This window comes from Salvia splendens, chromosome 3, assembly GCF_004379255.2.
Source record: "Salvia splendens isolate huo1 chromosome 3, SspV2, whole genome shotgun sequence".
Taxonomy (NCBI): Eukaryota; Viridiplantae; Streptophyta; class Magnoliopsida; order Lamiales; family Lamiaceae; genus Salvia; species Salvia splendens.
The window spans coordinates 14,378,275-14,404,082 of record NC_056034.1 but is presented as its reverse complement, the minus strand read 5'-3'; the positions used below and the strand labels follow the sequence as shown (position 1 = coordinate 14,404,082).

Sequence of the window (25,808 nt, the reverse complement as noted above, 5' to 3'; positions counted from 1 at the left end):
AGTCTAAGCTGCAATATCTAAGAAGAGTGTAAATAAACAACATTTATTTGTTAATTTTATTGCTTATCGCGTAAGACAAATCCTAGTGAAATTTCCTATGTTAGTATGATGGTGGTGGGGAAAAGGTGCTCAATTACATCTACATATTTTTATTTAAAAAAAATCAAGATGTGTTTTTAATGTTAGTTGGTTGACTTTGAAAGTTAGGCATACGCATTTATTTAACGAACACTATACATAGAGAAAATAAACAGAAACGTGTGATCCATGCACTTTTTTGCGAAATGAGTGCTTTGTTTCCTCTGAAATTAAACTGTTACACAAGTTGTAAATTGATTTATTGCACTTATTTTTGTTACAAGTTGAAAATTGGACTGAGATGTCGTCGACCTCACAAGTTGTAAATGATCCTAGCACACAATCGAGACTAAAGATCTCATACGAATACAGCGTTGCAACATGTAAATCCAATAGAACATTATATATAACAAAAAACGTAACTACTCTTATGATTGATGAACTGGCCAGTCCACACAACATATGATAAGATAGAAAAATAAATTCTTGAAAGTAGATTATTCAGGTTAATTACAAAGAGGACCTCAACAACATATTTAATCAACATTTGTTAATTCCTCTATTTTTTATGAGTTGCATGCATATATTATAAACATATATAGAGCTAGCTCCGCTGCCGTAGCATCAAAAGTAGTCGGTCTTAGTTTCGGAGAATGCCTGATTTTGATGTTATGGTGACAGAGTTTGTCGAAAAATCAAAAGCCACCATCAAACGCCGTCGGAGCCCAATAATCAGCACCATTCTCGTTTCCCGCATGTTGAGTGCATGAAATCGGAACTAAACAAAGTCCTCTACTCCTCAAATCTGATCGACCTTGTGAATCCTGAACATTATTTTTATTTTTTCCAACAAAATATATATTTAGTAGAATATCTGTGATTAATTTCACCAAGTTGATAAATAAACTTATTGGTTTACAGTTTACACAATTCATAATTGCAAGAGTTTATAATCAGTCACAACGTCATATATATTTGTTGTGTTTATTGATGTTGATTACCAGAAATTATTACCACATTTTTTCACTATTACTACTATTTAATTTAACGAGACTTATATTATGACATAAATATAATGTGAGCATGTCAACACTAGTTTATTTGTGCACTCTTTCATTAATTTTTGAAGTTTTCGCAATCAATTTTGTGAACCACAAAATAAAAAATAAATTGATGTATAGTGAAAGAAATAAGAAATGCACATATTGTAACTTCTAATTGTCTCACTTTCTTGGTACCAGAAGAATTAAGAACTTCAAAAATCATCTAAAGCAAGTAAATTAATTACTACTCCACTTTGTGATAGCTTAATAAATTCACATTACCAATTAAAAGCCTCTTTTTAGGAAGTGATAGATCCAATAAAGCTTGCATAAATACCTGAGAATGCTCTTCGGGAAACAAACAATTCCTTTCTTGAACCTGCAGCCAAGATTAAGATAAATTAAATTAAATTAAATTAAATATTTTCCTTAATCAAAATGATTTTTTATTGTTTTCAAATTCACATTCCCAGTACATGTGAAGTGTGTGCAAAATCTTGGTCGTGCATTGGAAATTGTGTAAGAAAACATTTATATATTGGGTACTTATTTACAGAATGTTGGTGATGTCCTGCATTGCCCATGTATGGAGAGCTCAGTGCCTGCACATGAAAATTACATAATTCTGGATTTATTTTCTGATTTTCTTTTAATTTACTAATATCCCCTTTATAAATCACTTTTTTGAAAAAAATCCACATTTCACAATTTTTGAACTAATTTTTTTAAATTGCGGAACAGACCAAATGTGCCCTAAATTGTGGTGTTGGAAGAGAGAAAGATGAAGGCAAGAGTTACCTCAATTTGACTCTGAAGGAATCTAATGTATCCAATGGCTTCAGACAAGACAGAAGCAGTGTCAGTCTGCAAAAGAGAAACATAACACAACACTTCAAACTCTTTTTTAATCTCTAAAAAGTAAAAACTAAAGGAGCCTATCTCTCTATTCCTACATTATGTTTATCTGATTAATCACGATATAAAATGGTTTTACTTTTGTGGAATTTGTGTTATAAAAAGTTATGTTTATAAATGTGCTATAGTTATATCTCAAAGGATTTTTCCTAAATCAATTAAATGAAAACCACAAATTAATTTACCTTCCCAAATGGAGAAACAAGTTGGTGAAGAGCTGTTATTCTATCCCCTAACTTCTCCTTTCTCACCTGCATCAATGCCAATACAATTACAAAAATAAAATATAAAATTGATAATTTCATGCCCATAAATTTATGTCTAAGAATCTCTGCAAAAATTAAAAAAAAATTGCAGACAGAAAGAAGGCAGTCAGTTTCATCAAAAAGAGAAAAGAGAGATTCCTCACCTTCAAAGCTGGTTGTTCTGACTGTTGAACCCTAGCCTTCTTAGATACCCCACCTTTACTCTTCTTACAATAAAAATCACATAAAATTTAATTTGTCATAATCATATAAATTAATCAGCTCATATCAATAGAAAAAATTCAAATAAAATTCCTTATTTGAAGGAAAAGGGCTAATTTTTATGATGACTAATCCAGTTTGGCATGAAAAGAACACATCAAATCACCTTTTATTTGTTGCTAATTTCCTAAAGAGTAATAATGTGGCTTTAAACATCAATTATTATCCTAAGAAATGATTCTCAATTTTTTCACTTTCTTTCCCATCTTGCTCCCTTTACCCTTTTCTTTTATTTTAAATATTTCAAAAAAAAAAGTTGTCTCTTTCTCACCTCAGATGAATGCTCCTTATTGTGCTGCTGATTCTTACTCTCCGCTGCGCCGGAGAAGTTCAAGACAGTGGTGAGAAATTGATCTTGATCATGGCCATAAATATGTGGCTTCACATCACCAATATCAATATTGTTTCTTGGGAAAGATTGGTTCAAATTCAAGACTTGATTATCTTCTTCTTCTTCTTCTAATTCCCACTTCTCAATCTTCTTTTGCTGCTGAAATCTCTCCTCTTCACCACTCCTACACCCTCAACAAATGTATATAACTATGCATATTTAGTATTTACATTATTCAACAAAATTAGGGCATTTAAATAAATAGGTCAAATAAAAAATGTAACTTACATAAGCAGTTGGCTCCAAGACCTAACCGGAAAATCGAGGCTAGGGTGGTAAAGATCGGAAGGCGAAGGATTCGTGGAGTTCGAGACGCCATAGATGAGCTGTGGATGCATGCTCCACCAATTAGGGTTTCCAGCCATCATTTGTTACTCCAAAATTGAAATCAAGATTTTCTTCCGCCTTCTCTGAATTATGTAATTATATAAGAAAGTTCAAAACTTTGTCATATTTCCTTATTTGCACACCAAAACAAGGGTTTGCTGAAGCTCTCAAAACTGTGTTTGGTTTCCTAGAAATGGAAGTATAGAAGAAAACCAGTGTGAGTATTTTATACTTGTGGGGTTAATTAATTAATTAAGCCCACTCTTTTGTTTCTTTTCTTCATTGAAACTAATGGCCATTTTATGATTTTAGTATTCTTGCTTTAGCTTTATTTTAATAATGTATGTATGACAAAGGAAGGTGGTGGTGAGTGTTTTGAGGCCAGAAAACAAATTGCTTGTGGGGATTTTAAATTCCTTGAATTGGGATTGGGGATGGTGAGTTTGATTGTCCATTTTCATTTCTATTTTTAACAATATTAGCAATATATAGGAGTACATTGTATTCAATTGTAGAAATGAAATTAAGTAACTACTAATATTTAAAGGGAATGGATTTAACAACTTGTTCTAGATAGGCTTATTAGGTGATGTTTATACATTGCCAATTTCTTTCTCTATAATGATAAGCAGATTGGCTAATAGTAAATCTACCAAACACAGCTTAGTATAAATGTGTAAATGACAAAATATTGTATATTAATATTTATTAATTATTACTACGAAAGGTCGTTCTTTGGTAATATATCTCTACCTATTGATACAGAAAATAACATTTTCTGCATCTTTTATTGTAGTATAATGATTAGTATTAGTATTTGATTTTTTAGAAAGTATTTGTGAGTAAATTAAAGTCCAACAAAAACCAAAGCCCAGAACACACACGAAAAATGTTGCAACAAAATCAGTACTAACAGCCAAGCAAAGCAAGAAGCGGACGTAATTATTAAGAGAGATGAGAAAAAAAAATCATAGTAGTAATTATTTTGAATTTCGTAATGGATTAAGATTAGTATTAATAAAATTGAAGAAAAGCTTGGCTGTACATATTTTCTATGTTGGTGGAAGTCATTTTCTTGTTGACCTTATGCATATTAAAATAAGTACAAAAAAGTTGTTGGTAATCTATTGTGTTGATTTTTATATGTAAGGCATACCATTTGTGGAAGGATTGGAAGACTAATTTATGATTTTGAATTAAAGCCATCCACACCTGGCTACTTGATCATTGATAGTAATATATTTAGTATAGTGTTATAATATAATAAGACCAATAATCATATCCAAAATGAAAATAATAAAAAAAAATAAAAAATAAATAATAATAATAATAATAATAATAATAATAATAATAATAATAATAATAATAATAATAATAATCATTGTCTTGATCGAAAATTGGAGCGTGGGCGTCTCTCATTGGATTCCTATCTTTGAGAAAAATAAATATTAATGTGTACTCATAGAATTTGGGGTCAAAGGAGGGAAACTTTTTTTCCTTTACAACAAAAAATATACTGAAAATAACATACTTACTCAAATCATTATGAAGAGACTAAAATTCATTATATAAATGGTCGGTATATATTGATTAATTATAAAGATTTATTCTTCAACATGAAAGTCGATCATACAATCGATTAAGATCTATAGACTAAATCGGTTTATAATTTCTAAAACAAGAGTGGTTTCTGCAATATAAGTTAAATTCCGAATTGGGCAAATAGTAATTAACGTGTCACGAGTTTCATGCTAGTCCATTCAAGAAAAAAATTTAAAAAGATATATATTTCATGTCAATTCCAACATTAAATGTGAACTTCATAGTCACAAGTTTAGAAGTAGCACTTAATGGTTTTCTAGTCATTTTAATTAACCATTTGTAATAAAGTTGGATTATGTTAGGTACACTATTAAAGAATTATACAAACTTCTGTGAGCTAGACCGTGTCATAATGATATTATATCTTAACACAATAAAATAAAAATTTTACGCAAAATTCCCTTTGGGCTTTGAGTATGTAATAAAGCAAATACACCCATTTGACTTTAAACATTGGCTTTTTCTTTGTGAGAAATAGGTAATACTTCCTTTGTGATTTATTGTACTGCTTTTTAGTTTGTATGAATTTGAGAAATATGAAAGATATTGGATGAAAAATATTAAGGAGATGCGGATTTCACTTTTATAATGCAATGTGATTGTAAGTAAATATAGTAGAATGTGGGGGTTCAGGTTCACTTCTACAGATTGATTTTAAATTGTGAACGTACTAAAATAGCAAAATGACATTTTATCACGGATGGATGGAGTAACCTTTTAAGTTGAGGAATAGCAACATTGGTGAAAATTGAAATGTGGTGGATATATTCCCATTACCTAAAAGGGCCAAGAATTGCTCTACCAGTATGGGCCGCTTCAAACTATATAAGCGAATTAAATGGGCCGTCAATCAGGTGGGCCGGCCCAATTCAAAATAAATTAAACTTGCTATTCCAACATGATTATCTTCACTCTCTAACGACCTTTTTCTTAAAATTATAAAATTCATATTCATTTCTTCAATTAAATAAAGTGATTATTGAATAGGTTCTCGTTTGGTGATTAAACAGAAATCAACGTTTATTTTAATTTTGATAAATAAACAAAATTTAAAGTTCGTGTCACGGTGGACTCGAATTCTAAATATTTTATATCTGGTATTAATCACTCTACCACTAGTGCAACACACATGCACCAATGACTTCAATATTTGAAATTTTCAAACTAATATTCAAATATTGTTATTAGTGTTTGATTATTGTTTTCACATCGTCTATTAATATCCAAATACATTTCATGTATAAAAACATTAAAATTTCCTATTTATAGTTGAAATTAAGTGGGGGAGGAAAAAAAAGTCAAATCCCAACAAACTCTATATTTAAATATTTCCTATATCTAGTGGGAAACTGAAGTAGGAGTATAATTTTTTTTTCTTGCTATAATTTCAATATCAATGCACTTTATGGGTCATAGTACCCTAATTTAGCTATACTTAAAAGTGAAAATGTGCAAATTATTAAGACATATACTATTAAAAAAATTGAGTTCTAAAAGAATAAAGCTACAAGTTGCAAAGGCACTACAAACTTGAAAGAAAATGAGAATGTCTTGACTGTTAAATACTAGAAAAAAGTGACAGTTATTCCATATTTTCAAGTCAATCCAATAGGCATTATAACTTATTTAGTGCTCATTCCACTCCTACTTCCATATATTATTATTTTTTGAAAAATATTCTCATTTTCTCACATCATTAGAATTTTGAAATTTGTTCCATTAGATTTCTTCTGAGAACTTCTAAATCAGTATAATAATATCGCAAAATTATAAGTATTGAGTACGTTTCAATTCTCTTATAACGAAATTCTGTAAAACAAGTATTCAGAATTTGTTTTGCTCATCTCTGATTTTTTTGCACAAAATCAATACTATTGTTGGCAATTAAAATTAAAAAATACAATAACATATAATTATATATCTTACATTCGAGTTAAGAGAAAACTCAAACCACTATATAAATATCATAGATCACTCCTTCTATCATAAGGGATTTTAAATGAAACACGTGGATTTCTATCAACTACTATTTTTTAGAAAATTAGAGCACTTCATTTCTTCATATTCTCTTTTGGACAATATACTATACTGAATTATTACGTTTTTTTTGTGCGTAACCCTTGTGAATAAATTATATTTGAACTCCCGTTTGAGCAAGTTAATTATCCTTTTTTGGATAATTCTTCTCATATCAAACAACACAAAAATTGAGAATATTTTTCCCTCTCGTGCGTGGTTGATGAATGTTGATCATTTATAATGTGAGTTAAATGGTGACACGTGTCTTAAACACACATAAATTTAAACATTTCTAATCAATATCCTAGTACTAAAAAACATTGATTGCGATTTGAATAAACATACACCCACAAACACGTCTTTATTAATTTCTTTTTCTTTTTACTTTTTTCTTAATTTCCTAATACTTCGAAACACATTTGCTACTATACAAGAATTTGAATGGATGAGAATTTTGACATAGCAGCCAAATTTTGTGCCTAAAAGCGCACCTAATATTGTCTTGTCAATTTTCAGTCATTTTGTGGGTCACCAAAGATTAGATTCAAATCATCCATTTCCTTAAGTTTTTGTCCACCAATTTTTCCATCTTCTTTTGTCACACCTTTAATAGTTAAGAGAAATATTTTGAAATTTCTCTCTGTTCTTTTACAACGATGGTAGCACACTTTTTTGTTTGAGGTGCATATTGATTAAATAAAGTCTATTTACGTGAAATAAATAGCTATAGAAATAATATGTACTCCTAAAAAATAAAATAATAATATGTACTCCTACGTAGAAAACGCATAAGCTGGTTAAATTGAATGAAAATGATTTGTTACAACACATCGAGACTTTACGGGCCCGACTCGAACTTGAGTCATCCTGGGCCCCACTCGATCTGGCTCTGATATCACTTGTTCGGATTGTCGACTGCAATAGACGTTTGATATTGTCCACTTTGGATCAAGCCCGCGCAGATTGTTTTTGGGTCACTCTCAAAAGACCTCAAACTGATTAGGATTGTACATGAATTATATACACTTTCCAATTTCCCCCGGACTCCGATGTGGAATGGATTTATACTCAACGGACACTTTGTCATTCACTCATAAGAATACCATTGTCATTAGTAACCCATTAAATTTATATATTGTGCTAGTGGATTGAGTCTAAAATTTTTAGCCTTAAACATTAACCATTCTAATGTTCAAACATATAAGAACATATGTGTACAAAAACTAAAAAAAAACGTGGATATTACCAAGCTAAGGTGAAAATGAGAATGTGGGTACTAGGTAGTGGAGTGGTGAGATCTCCTCAATATTATAGAGAGAGTGAGGTAATGTAAAAATGAGAATGTGGGCAATGTGTGGTGAGATCTTCTCAATGGTAATTTTAATAGTATTGAATAGACATGGAAAGGTTGTTCCAGCTAAATATATCATCATTTATGCATGCCAATCTTGTCATGCTTTACACAAAGAAATGATAATTGTTAAATCGATTCATACTTTCACTTAAACAAAGTCACATCAACTATTTGATCTTATAAATAAGACTGAACTACAAAAATGGTCCATGAATTATGAGTTTATCTCGTCTATAGTCCTTGGACTTTAAAAATATCGCCAGACATCTCTGGACTAAGAGTTTATCTCGAAAATGGTTATTTTCACTGTTTTCGGTCGAAAATACCCTTTTGGGGGTTTGGGCAATTTGGTCTTTTTATACTTTTAACATTTTAAATCTGATATTATTTCAGTTATGTACTAAATATGATATTATTTCAAAATTATCATTCTTCTTCCCTTTTGTCATCCTTCGATTTGTTTCTTTATTTCAATATTAGATTTAATTTTACAATATTAAATTTTAAATTTCAATTTTTAAATATCAATAAATTTTTTTAATTATAAAAATTATTAAATAACAAAAATTAATAATCATAATCACTATTTGATAGTGTCTAATATTTAATCAATAAGGTATGACAACACGTTAGTTTTAATAAATATTTAATAGATTTAATCATAAATAGATCATATAACACGATTTATTCTGAAATAAATATGCATATAATGTAAGACTAATATAATTTTCGTTTATTAATTTGAAAACAATCAAAATTTACTAGAAAATTTCAACAAAAATACTCCTATATAAAATGTTTAGTAGGATCAAATTTTTAGTCAACTTCACAAGCAATTATAACAATCGAACGAAGGCTAAATTGAATAGCTCTTATTTTTCCATGATGATTAATATTATTTTTTTATACTTCTTCAATTCAGCTGAATATTATATTAAATAACAAAAAATAATAATTTAATCAATATTTATAGTGTCCATGAATTAATAGTTTTAATCAATATTTATAGTGTCTATGAATCAATAACAATCGGTGCTATTAATTAAAACTATTAATTCATGGAAACTATAAATATTGATTAAAACTATTGAGTTGGATAAATTAAAAAGAAAATGCGAATATTTTAAGTGAGATTATATTGATTTACGTATTAGTATGACCACTGATATTGAGTGGATAAATTAAATGTAAGCTCAAGGATATTTAATGCTGGATAGAGAAAATAATTGTAAAGAAGGATTTATGTTAGATTTTGGTATGGTGGGGACATAAAGAGGGATGACACATTATTCTGCTGGTGTTTAATATAGTAATATATGTATAAATATAAATAAAATATGGAAGTGGGGCAGTAAGTGTGGTGTTGATTGTTCTATACTGGTTTGAGCTTTTGTGTCAGCCTTTTGCATTTGCAAAAATTATTTTTAGGGTTTCGTTTCCAAGAGTCTATGTCTTCTTCAATACTGTCTCCCCCTATTTTATGCATTTATTTTTTAAATTTTCATATTATCATATCTACATCATACATGTGACAACCCCAATATATTTATTTGTTAAAAAAAATTAAAAAGAAGATACTTTTATAAATAATTTTCTTATCGCGTCGGCGGTGAAATATTTATTCCAGTTATTCTATTTACTTATAAGTCTCCATAGTGCATTATCAAATATATTAAATGTCATAGGTTAATAAATTAACATTAACCATATGAAATAGAATGGTCTAAGAATAAATAACAAATAGAAACATCATATCCAAATATCAAATGTATACAAATGAGGTGCATAATTAGTTTGCCGGATCTGACAGAATTGGGGATCAACCGAATTCATTGTTGGCCCATCAGGATCGAAAAATATATTAAATTCAGTATTTGAATTTGTTGTTGATTTCACAGTGCGATAATTTCGCCTAATCCTATTTATTTTTGTTATTCGTCTGTCATGCATTATCAGTAACGATTACTGCAATGCCTCTACCTTTTAATGCACGGGTAAATCTTATTTATTGTGTCCTACTCTGTCCCATGAGATTTGTTTCCTAAGTTGGGTATTGAGAAAAGTGTGCATGAAGCAATTAACACTTATAGCTTAATTGTCAAAAATATTATATTTAAATTGAGACGAAATGAAGTATTTATAAACATTCACACAGATTGGGGTGAAGGGATCGGATTCTCACTGGTGACCCATGGGATACTTTAAAACTAAATTAAATCTAGCTATTGCCGACCATGTGGTGTGACAATTCCATGCTCAACATTCATTATCAACAACAACTGTTCAAGCCTCTAGTTTCATTTATTAAATCAGGCACCTACTAATGAAATACACACAAGTAGATGAAGTGAACACTTTAAAACCAATTACTACTATTACATGAAAATGCATAGATATGTATGGGTCTTTTCTTTCCCCACCACCCCAAAATATGAAGGTAGATATTTTCAAATAAAAAATAAAATAAAATAATACTACATGTGATTTGGACAGGTGAATTTCGAGTGCTGAAACAAGGAAGAGAATGTTTGTCTTTTGGGTGCTCAAATTTCATGAAAATTCGAATACTATAATTTTATTGTTTCAGCAAATTCATATATAGATAAATTTGTTTTTACCGATTAATCACTATCTAGGCTTTTCGATCTGCTAATTTCTCTGTCGTTTAAGCCGTGCGGTTTTGGCATTTTTCGGCTAACCTGCGCGGCTCTGTCCCCGGCGCAGGCTTAGCTTTTAATTTGTGTTATTATATTAAATGAGGAAATATAATGATGAGAAAGAAAAAAGGACTGTGGTGCGGGTGGGGTTTGTCGGGTGAGTTTAGTATTTCTCTGGTTTGGAAAACGTTGCAAACACACATCATCCTGTCTCCTCTTTTTGGTCCTACTTTGCCAACACCTACCATTTAATTCTCATTTTTTAATGATGACGACATTAATTCACAATATATTTATTTAGAGATTTTCTTTTTAATAATTTTTTCCATCTATAAATTCACAATTTTTGGTCCTAGTTTGCCAACACCTACCATTTAATTCTCATTTTTTAATGATGATGACATTAATTCACAATATATTTATTTAGAGATTTTCTTTTTAATAATTTTTTCCATCTATAAATTCCCAATATTTGTCAATCTTGGAATGGAACAAAGTAAAAAAAGGTTATTATTGACATTGGATAACAGATGTGCAGCGGCATAGCCATCACTAGCAATAAGGTGACATGCCATCACTAGCAATAACGTGACATACGAAGAATGAAAATGAACTCAAACCTTTAATAATTGAAATGGAGATTTGAGTCGACAACGGCTTAAAAAATTGAATCAAATAGAATTTTTCGGTTTTTATGGGCATGCAGTGGAGTCGGTCGACTAACCCGATGATAATTGGATGCACCATTGAATAGTACTCTACCAGTCCATGAAAAATAGTCTTATTTTTGCCATTTTTGAATGTCTACAAAAAATAATCACATTTCTAAAAATGAAAAGTTTTTTCTCATAATTTACCAATATTTTTTCTCTTCTCTCATACTTTACACACTTTTCTACCTCCATTTCTTACTTTATCACTTTTTTTCTCTCTTTTAATACTCTATTTGTTTCGTGTTAAAACCAGTGCCGTCCACAAATAGAACTACTAGTATTTTTGTCACGTCCCAACCCCTCTTATATCTCTATAATATGCTATACATTTTTCTATTTTCAAAATGACGATGAGAAGAAAATTGCCAAAATATTTTAGCCGCCGACCCTAATAATACGTGGAGTTTTTATAACTCACGACATCCAACACATCATTGATATCTTACTCTAGAAAAATATTAGCAGTTTATATGAGCTGCAACTCGATGTACATAAACTATAACTGTAATTCCACATCACACAAGTATCAAGTATATTCTTTCACCAATACATATAACCGTAAGCATTAAATATTATAAATAATTTCACATCCATATGCATATACCTCTATGTTCATTTTTATTATTCTGTGACGGAACAAGTCTGTTATCTGCCCGGGATTTTCAATATGCCAATATGATTTGACCCGAAGGTCCCACTATGATTTGACCTGTAGATCCCAATATGATTTGATCCGAAGGTCCCACTATGATTTGACCCGAAGGTCCCAATAGGTCCACTGTGATTCCAGATCCAGGACAAGACCATCACAGATCCTCTTTAATCAAATGATTCAAATAATTCTAAAATCATATGAAAAATCTATTCATTGCATCCATAACATATCTATTTCATATTCCACCAAATAATTTCAATACAATATACGGATATATCCCTTATACCAATCATATATTCATATCATATTCCACCATATAATCCAAATATTCACTCCAATTAACCATATAACACTTAGTAAAATTAAAAGTGTAATATATAATCTGTCTGAACGCCCAATTCCACTCTACAATCTATAGTTATTGCTCCTCTTTAAACGAAAAGTCCGACCACCCATCCTTCGAATATTTTTGTTACTAATGTGTGTAAATTATCCCTAGCCTTACGAGGAGATCTTTTGTTTATATTTATTTACTAGCATCATGTAAGCTGATTTACCCAAGTGGCATTTTACAAATTGACACGTTGCCTGCATGTGTCTATATGATATGAGAAGAGAGTAACTTTAAAATATATAAATAATAGATTAGGCAAAACCGACTATTTCCATTCATGTTTTTATTTTCTTTCTAATAATAATTATTTTTATGTTTAGTACTTATTGAGTCAATGCATATTATATCTACTCAAATCACGTATTTATGTATATACAGGGATGTATTCATATCCTTTTTCTAATTATTGTTCTTTTTCCTTCTAAATCCTAGCCCCATGATTTTGATGATCTTATGGACGAAAATTAAGCAGATTATGATTATTTAAATTATTAAAATAATAGGAAAAGGTTAATTTTGGTATAGGAATGATTTTCTGTTATGGTATCTTCCATGATCACCTCTATCAATCTTTTTCCAAAATCCGTTGAAACTTTTCTGCATATTCTTCAAAGATTACATGCCAATATTAATGTCTCTCTCCCACAATGATCATCTTTTTTTACAGTTTATACGTCTGCACTATTATTTTTCTTGTCCCATAACCATTTGTTGAGAGATATAGCAGTCAGTAGTTGTACACGACAATCTTAATCTCTCTCTCCTACGGTGATCATCGCCTTCTACAGTTTATGGTAAGTTGCTTGATTTTCTCCCTCAAAAGATCTCAGCAGTTTTTCTACTGGAGTTAATCGAATCTTTCTTCCCTCTCCAAAACTTTAATTCTTTCTTCTCCGTTGAAAACATTCTCTGTTGAAGACATTAGAAAGAAAATTCTTCCGATTTTTTCTCTCGTAAAAAAGCGTTGTTCTTGTAGCATTCGTGTTTTGTTTTCGTTTTTATTTGTTCCTGTATTGATTATTTGTTTATGTATTGATTATTAAAAAAGCGTTGTTCCTGTATTGATTATTCAACAATGGAAATCGTCGTGGATCGTCTGATTGTCGTCGAGCGATAAAACGATGTCGTTTGATTTTTTGCCGGCGGAGAGGTTGGTGAAACGGAGTCCTCGAGCGACGGGAGGGAGGTGAGATAGAGCGAAACGCGGCGGTAGAAGAGGTTGCGCTGGTGAGTTTAATGGTTCAACTCGGGGACTTTGAAGTGCTGGTGAACGTGAACTCGGTCGTCGATCCACATAATGTACACATACTGTACATATTGTATAGTATAATGCGTATTTTAGTTTCTGTAATGCATTATTTGTGATATGTAATGAACATTTATACTGACGCGTTTAATTTAAGTTGTGTCTTGTTTCGATATTTGGCGCACGTTTCTTGTTTTCCCTAAGGGTTTAACAAGCCTAGGGGCTAGGGTGTAGTATGTTCTAAGTCTAAAAAACGTTGTCCAAATACACGAGCTGCAGTAATTCGTCTGGGGTTGCACATAATGTATATTTTGTATAGTATAATGCGTAGTTTAGATTCTATAATGCATTATTTGTGATATGTAATGAACTTTTATCCTGACCTGTTTAATTTAAGTTGTGCCTTCTGTCGTTGTTTGGCGAACGTTTCTTGTTTTCCCTAAGGGTTTGACAAGCCCAGGGGCTAGGATGTAGTATGTTCTAAGTCTAAAAAACGTTGTCCAAATACACGAGCTGGAGTAATTCGTCTGGGGTTGCACATGCATAACGCGTAGGTATATTTTAAAACAGATATACATAATGTACATATTGTGTAGTGTAATGCATAGTTTAGTTTCATTAATGCATTATTTATGGTAAGTAATGAACATTTATCCGTACCCGTTTAATTTAGGTTGTGCCGTGTTTCGATGTTTTACGCACGTCTCTTGTTTTCCCTAAGGGTTTAACAAGCCTAGGGGCTAGGGTGTAGTATGTTCTAAGTCTAAAAAACGTTGTCCAAATACACGAGCTGCAGTAATTCATCTCGGGTTGCACATGCATAGCGCGTAGGTATTTTTTAAAACAGACATACATAATGTACATTTTAGTATAGTATAATGCGTAGTTTAGTTTCTGTAATGCATTATTTGTAATATGGAATGAATATTTATCCTGACCCGTTTAATTTAAGTTGTGCCGTGTTTTGAAGTTTGGCGCACGTTTCTTGTTTTCCCTAAGGGTTTAACAAGCCTAGGGGCTAGGGTCTAGTATGTACAACAGCAACCACGTGATGCATAAAACAAGATAAATAATGCATTCAAATAGCCAAATAATGTACAGAACCACTCAATTAATGAACATACAAATATTGCATTCATTCTTAGACTTATGTACAACAGCAATCTAATGATGCATAAAACATGATAAATAATGCATAGAAATAGCTAAATAATGTACAAATATTGCATTCACTCTTAGACTCATGTACAAGTTCCGTGACGGCTTCCTTCTGCCGTGGAGTTAACCTCTTTATACAATTCAGAAACTCGGTAGGGGTTCGTCGACAATACAGATGGTCGACGTTCCTACCCCTTGGTTTCCTATCCTCCGTCTATTCAGGAGTTGTACTAGTCCCAACCTCTGATAATCGCTCCCGGAATTTCTGGGCAATTCCTACTGGCAGTATATCATCGACCGCCTCGTCGATGTCTAATCTTAGCTGCTTTGATGTTGTACACCATACATAATAATAACATACAATTAGTTACATAATGTACAAACTGAATAAAATAATGTGGACAGTTATACTGCATTCACTTATACACTCTTGTACAGAAGCATCAAAATAATGTCTGAAAACTGATACATAATGCATTTTAATAATCAAATAATGTTCATAATAAATCAACAAATGCACCATGAATATTGCAATCATCCATTGTCCCATGTCCAACAACAGTCACATAAAGCATAAACCATGATAAATAATGCACTAAAATAACTAAATAATGTACATATCCGGTCAAGTAATGAACATACAAATATTCCATTCACTCTTTGACCCATGTACAACAGCAGTCACATGATGCATAAAACATGATAAATAATGCATTCAAATAGCCAAATAATGAACAGAATCACTCAAGTAATGAACATATAAAAATATTCCATTCACTCTTAGACTCATGTACAACAGCAGTCAAATGATGCATAAAACATGATAAATAATGCATAGAAATAGCTACATAATGTACAGATTCAGGCTAGTTATGAACATAAAAAATATTTCATTCACTCTTTAACCCATGTACAACAACAGGCACTTGATGCATGAAACATGTATATAATGCATAGAAATAGTTAAATAATGCACAACATCAACCTAATAATGCATAACATTAACCCAATAATGTACATTTAGAAAATAAACATTCAGTCTTCACTCATACTACAATAATGTACCACACCAACCAAATAATGCAACAATACAACAGAAATAATGGACTCGGATTGCAAGAACAATACCTCAATCATCAAACAGTAGTCACTTGATGTTATATACAAATACTATCAATTAATGAACATAAAACTTGAATTCACTATTTTACTAATGTGCAACAGCAGTCACTTGATGTTTCTACCAGTGAACATAATGCATTCATATAGACAAATTATGCAGAGATTATATCAGGTAATGAACAAACAAATATTTCATGTACTCTTTGACAATATAAAACAGCAGTGACATGATGCATAATACAGGATATGTAATACATAAAAATAGTGACATAATGTGCAGATTCATTCAAGTAATGAACATAAAACTATTGCATTTACTATTTTTCCAATGTCCAACGGTAGTTGCTTGAAGGTTGTACCAGTGAGTATAATGCATTCATATAGGCATATAATGCAGAGAAATGTCAGAACAAACAATAAAACCCAGTCGGATACCACAATCCATGCATTTATACCCAAAACAATAACAACCCGTCTGAATTTCATGAGCCGTGACAATTATCGATGTTCCAATTTATAGTTTTTGTGCCTACAAAATTATTAAAGCGAAGTCACGTACATTGTCGCCGGTTGCGGTTCGGTGTTAGCAACGGTGGAGGGTGGGTGCCGTAATCTTGGACGATTGATGTCGATTATTTCGCTGACTATCGAGCGGCAAACGAGATCTAGGGTTTAGAGAGTAGAGAGTGGTTTTACAGCATTTAATGAGAGAGAATGAAGAGACGGAAGTTTCAAATCCCAATAATTTCGGCCTTTCCAAATTCTGGCGGTTCAATTTTTGCCGGATTACAATTTTACCCTTATAATGCATACACACAGGTTCAATAATGCAACACGGATAGAAATTGGTAGCATCAATCTGGACCGTTGCTGCATAAGATCCAACGCCTAATAATAAGAAGAACAAATGATGTTAGTGTTGAATAAGAGAATAATGCTCCCCTATATATATATATATATATATATATATATATATATATATAGTCGTGATCATATGATAACCCCTAAATATCGTAATAACCCTATAACCAAATCTGGACCACACATATTTCTAATCATGCGGTTGAGATTCAAACTTAGATTTACTTCATAAAAAAAAGCGCGGGGGTAAAACTGTCATTTCTCTCATTTAATTTCTGAATTTTGCCAAATATCACGTAAAATGATAAAATGATAGGTTTATTGCATAGAATGATAGTTTTGAGATTCAAACTTAGATTTACTTCATAAAAAAAAAAGAGCGGGGGTAAAACTGTCATTTCCCTCATTTAATTTCTGAATTTTGCCAAATATCACGTAAAATGATAAAATGATAGGTTTATTGCATAGAATGATAGTTTTGCCGGATAGAATGATACTCTGAGTTGATAAAATGATACTTTTGACTAACTGATAAAATGATAAAATGATAGGTTTATTGCATAGAATGATAGTTTTGCCGGATAGAATGATACTCTGAGTTGATAAAATGATACTTTTGACTGACTGATAAAATGATAGGTTTATTGCATAGAATGATAGTTTTGCCGGATAGAATGATACTCTGAGTTGATAAAATGATACTTTTGACTGACTGATAAAATGATAAAATGATAGGTTTATTGCATAGAATGATAGTTTTGCCGGATAGAATGATACTCTGAGTTGATAAAATGATACTTTTAGCTTATAAATGTTAGGTTTACTGCATAAAATGATAGTTTTGCCGGATAGAATGATACTTTCAGCCGATAGAATGATAGTTTTGCCGGGTAGAATGATACTTTCAGCCGATAGAATGATAGGTATTTTTGGTGTATAAAATGACATTTTTGTTTAATTAATTGATACTTTTACCTGATAAAATGATAATCTAAGCGGATAAAATGATAGTAACCTTATAAAAATGATAGTTTAGCTGAAGAAATTGCATATAAGCTGATAAATGATACTTTAACGTGACAAAATGACATAAAACTGATAAAATGATAGTTTTGCCGGATAGAATGATACTTTCAGCCGATAGAATGATAGTTTTGCCGGGTAGAATGATACTTTCAGCCGATAGAATGATAGGTATTTTTGGTGTATAAAATGACATTTTTGTTTAATAAAATTATACTTTTACCTGATAAAATGATAATCTAAGCGGATAAAATGACAGTTGGCTTATAAAAATGATAGTTTAGCTGAAGAAATTGCATATAAGCTGATAAAATGATACTTTAACGTGACAAAATGACATAAAACTGATAAAATGATAGTTTTGCCGGATAGAATAATACTTTCAGCCGATAGAATGATAGTATTGCCGGGTAGAATGATACTTTCAGCCGATAGAATGATAGGTATTTTTGGTGTATAAAATGACATTTTTGTTTAATAAAATGATACTTTTACCTGATAAAATGATAATCTAAGCGGATAAAATGACAGTAACCTTATAAAAATGATACTCTGAGTTGATAAAATGATACGTTTACTGCTTTGTAGGTTTGTATATTATGTATTGTGCCGATTATATTAGGTTTATTGCATAGAATGATAGTTTTGCCGGATAGAATGATACTCTGAGTTGGTAAAATGATACTTTTGACTGATTGATAAAATGATAAAATGATATATGTTAGGTTTATTGCATAGAATGATAGTTTGCCGGATAGAATGATACTCTGAGTTGATAAAATGATACTTTTGACTGACTGACTGATAAAATGATATATGTTAGGTTTATTGCATAGAATGATAGTTTTGCTGGATAGAATGATACTCTGAGTTGATAAAATGATACTTTTGACTGACTGATAAAATGATATATGTTAGGTTTATTGCATAGAATGATAGTTTTGCTGGATAGAATGATACTCTGAGTTGATAAAATGATACTTTTGACTGACTGATAAAATGATAAAATGAGCGAAATTCAGAAATTATATGAGCGAAATTTGGATACGTAAATTTTATCATGAGCGAAATGCCATATTTACCCAAATTTGAATCTAAGTTTGAATCTAGACCACGTGATTTTAAAAATGTGTGGTCCAGATTTAGTTATATGGTTATTACGGAAATTGGGGTTATCATTATAATGCACCCCTATATATATATATATATATATATATATATATATATATATATATATATATATATATATATATATATATATATATATATCATTCAAATTAAATCTAAATATTTTATTTAGCCAACTGCATCAGCATATCTACATATATATAATATCTACATATTATATATTTTTAACTGAGATCTAAACCAAGTATCTAAGTTACTCAAAATTAATCCAAATACTATTTTCTAATCATTTAACATATTAAGTAAAATATGCAAAGTCTATAACATATTTTTGTTCTATTTTATTTATTTTTAAAGTAAAATAGTGCATGTTTCAGTTAGAGATGTCATAAATTTTTTTTGAAGGAGGGAGTAAATTTTACCATGAACTTAGTGCGATTAATACAGTTGCCGAAATTGTCAAAAGCAAATGATGTGTTAGTTTGATTTTAATTTGAGAATTGTATCCATAGCATAACTTAAATGTCTATTTTGTCTTCCACTTTTTTGTGGGGAAAGAAACTATTAAGTTATGATGTACTATTAGATGGCGTCCGGTTGTCATGACTAATATCATGAGACTATACATTTAGGATTAAGTTATAGAATTATTTTAGTTGGAGGGGAGGCTATTGACTAATTATCATGAGGCTATCCATCTATGATTAAGTTGAAGGGTTCAATCTTATGAACCAAATATGATACATATTTAATCATGAGATTTAATCTTGCCAACCGAACACCCCCTTAGAGTACTAATGAATTAAAATTCGGATAAGATTAGTTTTAAGAGAAAAACCGAATCTTCCACAAATTATTTACCACTAGTAGTACTAGAAAGAAGACGATGAATACAAATTTAGGAGACAAAAGCAGATAACAAAGAATTTTTATTTTGTAGAATAAGAATATAGAGGAGTTATTACTGTTTAAGAAAAGCAAAACAAATTATTTTGTTCCAAAAACACACATAATAACATGCATGCGCTATTACAATAAATTAAAACACATAACATGTCATATATTTTCGCTCATAATGAAAAAATTAAACAAAGTTAGATAATTTTTCATGCAATTTGGCCGTTCAAGATTTTAAAAGCCATGATTAAATCCCTCCCAAAATAGAAAAAAGAAAAAAGAAAAACGAGAAAAGGCTACAGAAAGGCGATAGAAAGAAACTTCTTTTCTGCTTCAACAAAAACCAGACCTCTCTTTTCTCAGGCACCCAACCCAAAACCTCTCCTTTCCAAACAATACTCTCTCTCTCTCTCTACTCTTCCATCTCTCTCTAGCTACCCGTAGCTCACTCTCTGAAATACTTGTTCGCCGTAATTCCACTTTAATTTCGTTCCTCTCTGAAAAAATTGAGAATTTTTTTGATGTCTATACCTCAAGAGCATGATTACATAGGGCTATCGGAGCCGCTGCCATCGGAGAAAAGCTCCGATAAAATTACGGCGGCGGCGGCTTCGAATGTGGAGAGAAATGGTGTTTTCAGCCTAAAAGAGACCGAGCTCCGGCTGGGATTGCCGGGGTCGGAAGCGCCGGAGAGGAAGGGCGGAATCGGAATCGGAATCGGAATTGGAATTGGTGATTCCCTCTTTGGGAAGGATGAGAGCAAGTGCGTGAAAAGCGGCGCCAAGAGGGGATTCGCCGACGCTATAAATGGTGCTGGGAAATGGGGATTGTCGATTAATGGCGGATCTGAGGTTGATTTAGGGCAAAAAGGTGGTTTGAATGGGAGCTCTGTGAAGCAGGAGATTCCACCTGTTGAGGAGAGGAAGAATGAAGCTGCTGCTAACACTGCCCCTGCTTCAAAGTGAGTTCATCTTCTTCCTCATGCATGTCTCTTCTTCTTCAACCAATTTTGGAATTTATTTATTTATTTTATTTTTAGTTGAAAATGTGTGGATGTTGATTTAGCTCTGTTTTGGGACCATGATAAGGTTTGGTTTTGTTCTCTTGTGGCTGATGAGTTCTTCCACTACTCTTAAATTATTTATTTTTATCAAATTTAATGTCTGAAAATTGGAATTTTGGAATTTCTGCTTTGGAATCTTTGTATATCAGTGGATGCCCTTGAGCATTATTTGATGGATGATTCCTTCTTTTTTGTGTCGTTATGCACTCACTCACATGCTTTTGAAGATGGGTTTTTGGCCTTTGATTGGATTTTAGATATACATATATAGTATATACTATTGTGTTAGGTATATATATATATCTATATCTATGATTCTTGGGAGTTCTACAATTAGAGACTTAATAAGATGTTATCTTGATGTGTAATAGGGCACAAGTAGTAGGATGGCCACCAATTCGATCTTTCCGGAAGAACTCCCTAGCCACGAATACACCGAAGAAGGAAGATGTTGGTGGGAAGTCGGGGACGGGCTGCCTGTACGTTAAGGTCAGCATGGATGGTGCTCCATACTTGAGGAAGATCGATCTCAAAACTTACTGCAGCTACACGGAGATTTCGTCTGCTCTAGAGAAGATGTTCAGCTGTTTCACCATAGGTACGGTGCAGTCAATGCTCGTCCTCATGGTTTCTCGTTTGGTCTATACGATTTGATTCTTAAATACATTTTTGCAGGACAATGCGGGCAGGGGCTAGCAGCGAAAGAGCATATCAGCGAGAGCCACTTGATGGATCTTCTCCACGGTTCTGAATACGTGCTGACTTATGAAGATAAGGACGGGGATTGGATGCTCGTTGGTGATGTTCCGTGGGAGTGAGTCCTCTTCCCCAAATTAATTGCCTTGTTCAGATGTGCCTTTGCACGTTTTAAGTTCGTTACCAAACAATAGAATGTCTATAATCTTGCATCTGTTACGAATGTTATGTTGGGGTATTGCTAAAGCTAGACGTTTATGTTTGATTGCAGGATGTTCACGGATTCGTGCAGGAGGCTGAGGATCATGAAAGGCTCGGACGCCATCGGGTTAGGTACGGCTGATAACACTCAAAAGCATAACATATTTGACAGAGCATAATATTACCATCTTACAGAATTGAAATATGCAATATATTGATTTTGTGACTCATTTGTGCAGCTCCAAGAACCATGCAGAAGTGCAAGAGTCAAAATTAGGGCAGAGAAGCAATGAGGAAAAACTGAAAATATCGGATTTTCTAAGGGTTTTCTCTCTTCTTTTCTTTCTGCTTTAACCTTATTAGTTGATTTGTAATGGAAGTGCTGCAGACTATAATATTTTGCCACTAATGTGTCTTTTTTCCAAAATTGTATGTATAAATTAAGTTCTCTTAAATCCCAAGTGTTGGTCTTACTGATTTTATCTTATTAGTTGCTTAACCAATATATATTTTAATATAATCACTATTGCAATTCCAACTTGATTCTACACAACTAAATCTAGACGACTCTGATCGAATAGTAGCTTTGAATACAAGAGGTTCAGGAGTGATAGAAAGACAAGCGAGCGAAGAGAGGGAAGCTAAAACTACAATCTTTCGACACTCGACAAACGAACGCCTAAAACACCAAATGATTTGGAACTACTAATAAAAAAAGGTTGGGAAAATGGTGATTCATATTAACAAGTGCAGAAAACATACCATGTCTGAGAGATTATGTTTCAGGTTTAGATACCTGAAGGTATACCATTTGTGTGTATCCATTAAACACAGAAGGATCGAGCTGTGATAAGCCAAGCTTCTGGAACAAACTGGATCGTATCTCGTCTGATGCGTAAGTGAAGGGCCAGCCACTGGGGGTAGCTCCCAGTAAACGTCCAGAACCGACTCCACAAATCTGCTATTTTAAAAATGCTCGCCATATGTAATTGCCTTGTTGCTGTGGTTGAAATCATCGCGCATCTGCCCTCTCACGCCCCGCCATGCCTCTCCTGTCCCACATAGCTCATCTATGTCAGCTGCTTTCTCCCAGAATTTCCTCCTCCGGAATCTTATTCTAGCTTCATCACTATCTTTGAAGCAGCTATGCCCACCGCCTGCAATAGGACAGAAACAATTCTAACTGTATATATCAATCTATACAAGTCATATCAACTGAAGAGGCATACAGCATGAACAGATAAAAGAGATAAGAAAAAAGAAAAATATAGGTAACATCAGTTGGCTTCTTGTCTTTTGCTCAGATGGACATTTAAGACCAGAAGGTCTCCTCTAGATTCCAAGATTAATATTCTCCATTAATTTTCCCTTAGACAGCAACAAAAACAACCACCACATTTGCTTTGCTGCTGTAGCACAAATAACAATTGGCTCTATTTACTGAATATAGATTCTCGAGAGTTCGCCCAGCTTGTCAAGAGTCTCACATTCCGCAACTCCACAATTTACTATTACTGATTCACAGTTTATCATAACCTTTCTCATGATCATCTCCAACACCAACTAGATTCAAACAGACATTTAATTGTTACCCTAGATTAAAAGACCTCCTCCCATCAGAATAAGTAACCATCGAGTAACTGAACCGATTCCCTAAAACTTTATTTTGATACGAAGGACAATAACAAATAAGAAGGAAAAAAGGAAGAGATAAAACTATGTTCAAGTAAATAGATATGTATCCTAGGAGGAAGTGGAGGCCATAAAGCTGTAGAAGAAAGAAAATATACCTCTTATATAAAATTGATCACATATTTGTCTGAGTGAGTAATGATCTCCAGTTCCAGTATCATAGTTGTCTTAAAAAATTAGATGCTTGAAACTAGCTTTCAGCGCTTGTTTTAATCTGCTCATCAATGAGTTGCATAAAAACATGAGAGTTATCAGAATTTATATGGCTATTCTTTTGATTGCTATAACACAATTGCAACATCACTATATGGGGCTATTCATTATAATCTTGCCATTAAGGAACTACATCTTACCTCTTCAGTTCATTTTGGTGGTCATCGAAGAAGACAAGAACCCGACTGCGGTCTTTGATCCTATATTTTCTCATCACTTTTCCCCAATCCATGCTTCCAAAATCTACAAAGTCTTTCCCAGCAAAATATGTGCAATTTCCATCAACATAAGCAGGTCCCTTCTTAAGGTACTTCTCAGGATGGCGAGGCGAAATTGACACAATAGGTTTATCTGGCATTGCTTGCCTCAAAACCCAAGTTGAATGCCAAGTGTGGCATCAAGGATCTCGTGACAAACCAAAGTCCGAAACTGTGGTCGAAACCCATTCCATACATGTTGTTCTGAATGGGCCGGGTTTCATATATTGGTATGAACTCTTCAAGTCCAATCAGCAAATCCTTGGATGTCCATTCTACATCTTTTCCATGTGCCTTTTGACAAAGAGAAGTATTATATGAGTACAAAATCCTCCACAACTATAAAATATCTCTAAAATCACAAAATTAGATATCAGCAACACATGATCATTGCTCAAGAAACATGAGAATACTTTGAATAGTTCTACAATACAATTTTCTGAATGGCAATCCTACCTAACTATCGACTGAACATAAATAATAAACAATTAACTAATCTATCGCTAGGACAGCTTTGGTAACTAATTAAAACTAATAATAAGACAAATACGGTAACTAATACTCCGGTGATGATGCAAACCTCACCCACAAAACTAAAATGGCACAACTTCTAGCAACTTTTCAGAATATTCCATTCACCAATTGCGCACAGCATAAATTTTCAAATAATAAGTAAATAAAAACCATTGCTTTCACAACAAACAAAGAATATTGCGGTTATCTGATTCTCAGATTTGAGTCCTCCAACGACTAATATACCTACACATTAATTTATGAATCTAGGTGATTATCCATCCCATCCACACAAATACAAGCCCTCATATACCAATGCAAATCTACTCCAGATACTAACATAAATATAATTCTCCAAATGTGAGACGCACAAGGACAATGACGTGCATTTGCCACAACAAAAAAATAAAATAAAAATATAGAAGAATTTAGATTCAGAAATAGGTCAGTGAACATTCGGTTTCCAAACTCCCAATCCTTAGAAGTAAAAAATGTTGGATGCTAAAGAGATAGCAACTTACACCAAGGAACACCTAGAGATCCGAAATCCGACTCCCGCGCATCAAATCCGAAAAAACTCAGCCGCGAGATGTGATCGGAGGTAGAGGCCGAGATGCAGACCAAATCGCGCGAACCAATGATGACGGAGACGATAATCACGATTAGCAGGGCGATGATGAGAACGGGCCAGAGATATCCTGTGAAAGATGATGAAGCATCGACGTCGACATCGTGGCACGTTCTCCTCATTGATGCAGCGTCAGCATCTAGTCAGCCGATGAGTAGGCGTCTAGTCAGCACTAGATATTTTGAAGTGTTAGTTAGAAACAATGTTTTAAAAATCGGACCGGCAAGCGAACCGGCGACGTTACTGGTTCACGGTTCAACCGGTCCAACCGGTCGAACCACCAGTCTAATTGTTTTTGTTGAAAAGTTAAATGCGGAAAATAAAAGATTATTGCAGAAAGTAAAAGACGGGAAGAACTTTAAAGACTACATTGTGAATGACTTGAATTCTATTCTCTTCATGGTTACACAACTATATATAGACTCTAATTCTAGC

General features: G+C 32.5%; 2 protein-coding genes and 1 pseudogene across 5 annotated transcripts; 1 reads left to right on the top strand and 2 right to left on the bottom strand.

Annotated features, from left to right (window-relative positions):
- Positions 1-541: 541 nt before the first annotated feature.
- Positions 542-3,645, bottom strand: LOC121795137 (transcription factor bHLH68-like). 4 transcript variants are annotated; one of them, XM_042193590.1, is made up of 8 exons: positions 3,183-3,645; positions 2,835-3,078; positions 2,446-2,508; positions 2,222-2,287; positions 1,920-1,985; positions 1,668-1,723; positions 1,459-1,500; positions 542-902 (listed from the first exon to the last, which is right to left on the bottom strand). In XM_042193590.1, exons 1-8 carry the CDS (start codon positions 3,320-3,322, stop codon positions 878-880), a joined length of 702 nt encoding a protein of 233 aa, XP_042049524.1. In that variant the 5' UTR covers positions 3,323-3,645; the 3' UTR covers positions 542-877. The 4 variants fall into 4 exon arrangements, with proteins under 4 accessions (XP_042049524.1, XP_042049521.1, XP_042049522.1 ...); XM_042193587.1 differs by having other exon boundaries at positions 1,676-1,723; positions 3,183-3,641; XM_042193588.1 differs by having other exon boundaries at positions 1,676-1,723; positions 2,446-2,505; positions 3,183-3,640.
- Positions 3,646-20,379: 16,734 nt separating this feature from the next.
- On the top strand, positions 20,380-22,525 carry LOC121795128 (auxin-responsive protein IAA27-like). The gene is made up of 5 exons (XM_042193578.1): positions 20,380-21,071; positions 21,545-21,771; positions 21,849-21,987; positions 22,141-22,202; positions 22,310-22,525. The coding sequence occupies exons 1-5, from the start codon at positions 20,632-20,634 to the stop codon at positions 22,345-22,347; spliced, it is 906 nt and encodes a 301-aa protein (XP_042049512.1). The 5' UTR covers positions 20,380-20,631; the 3' UTR covers positions 22,348-22,525.
- Positions 22,526-22,789: 264 nt separating this feature from the next.
- Positions 22,790-25,495, bottom strand: LOC121796625 (annotated as a pseudogene).
- Between the last annotated feature and the right edge of the window lie 313 nt (positions 25,496-25,808).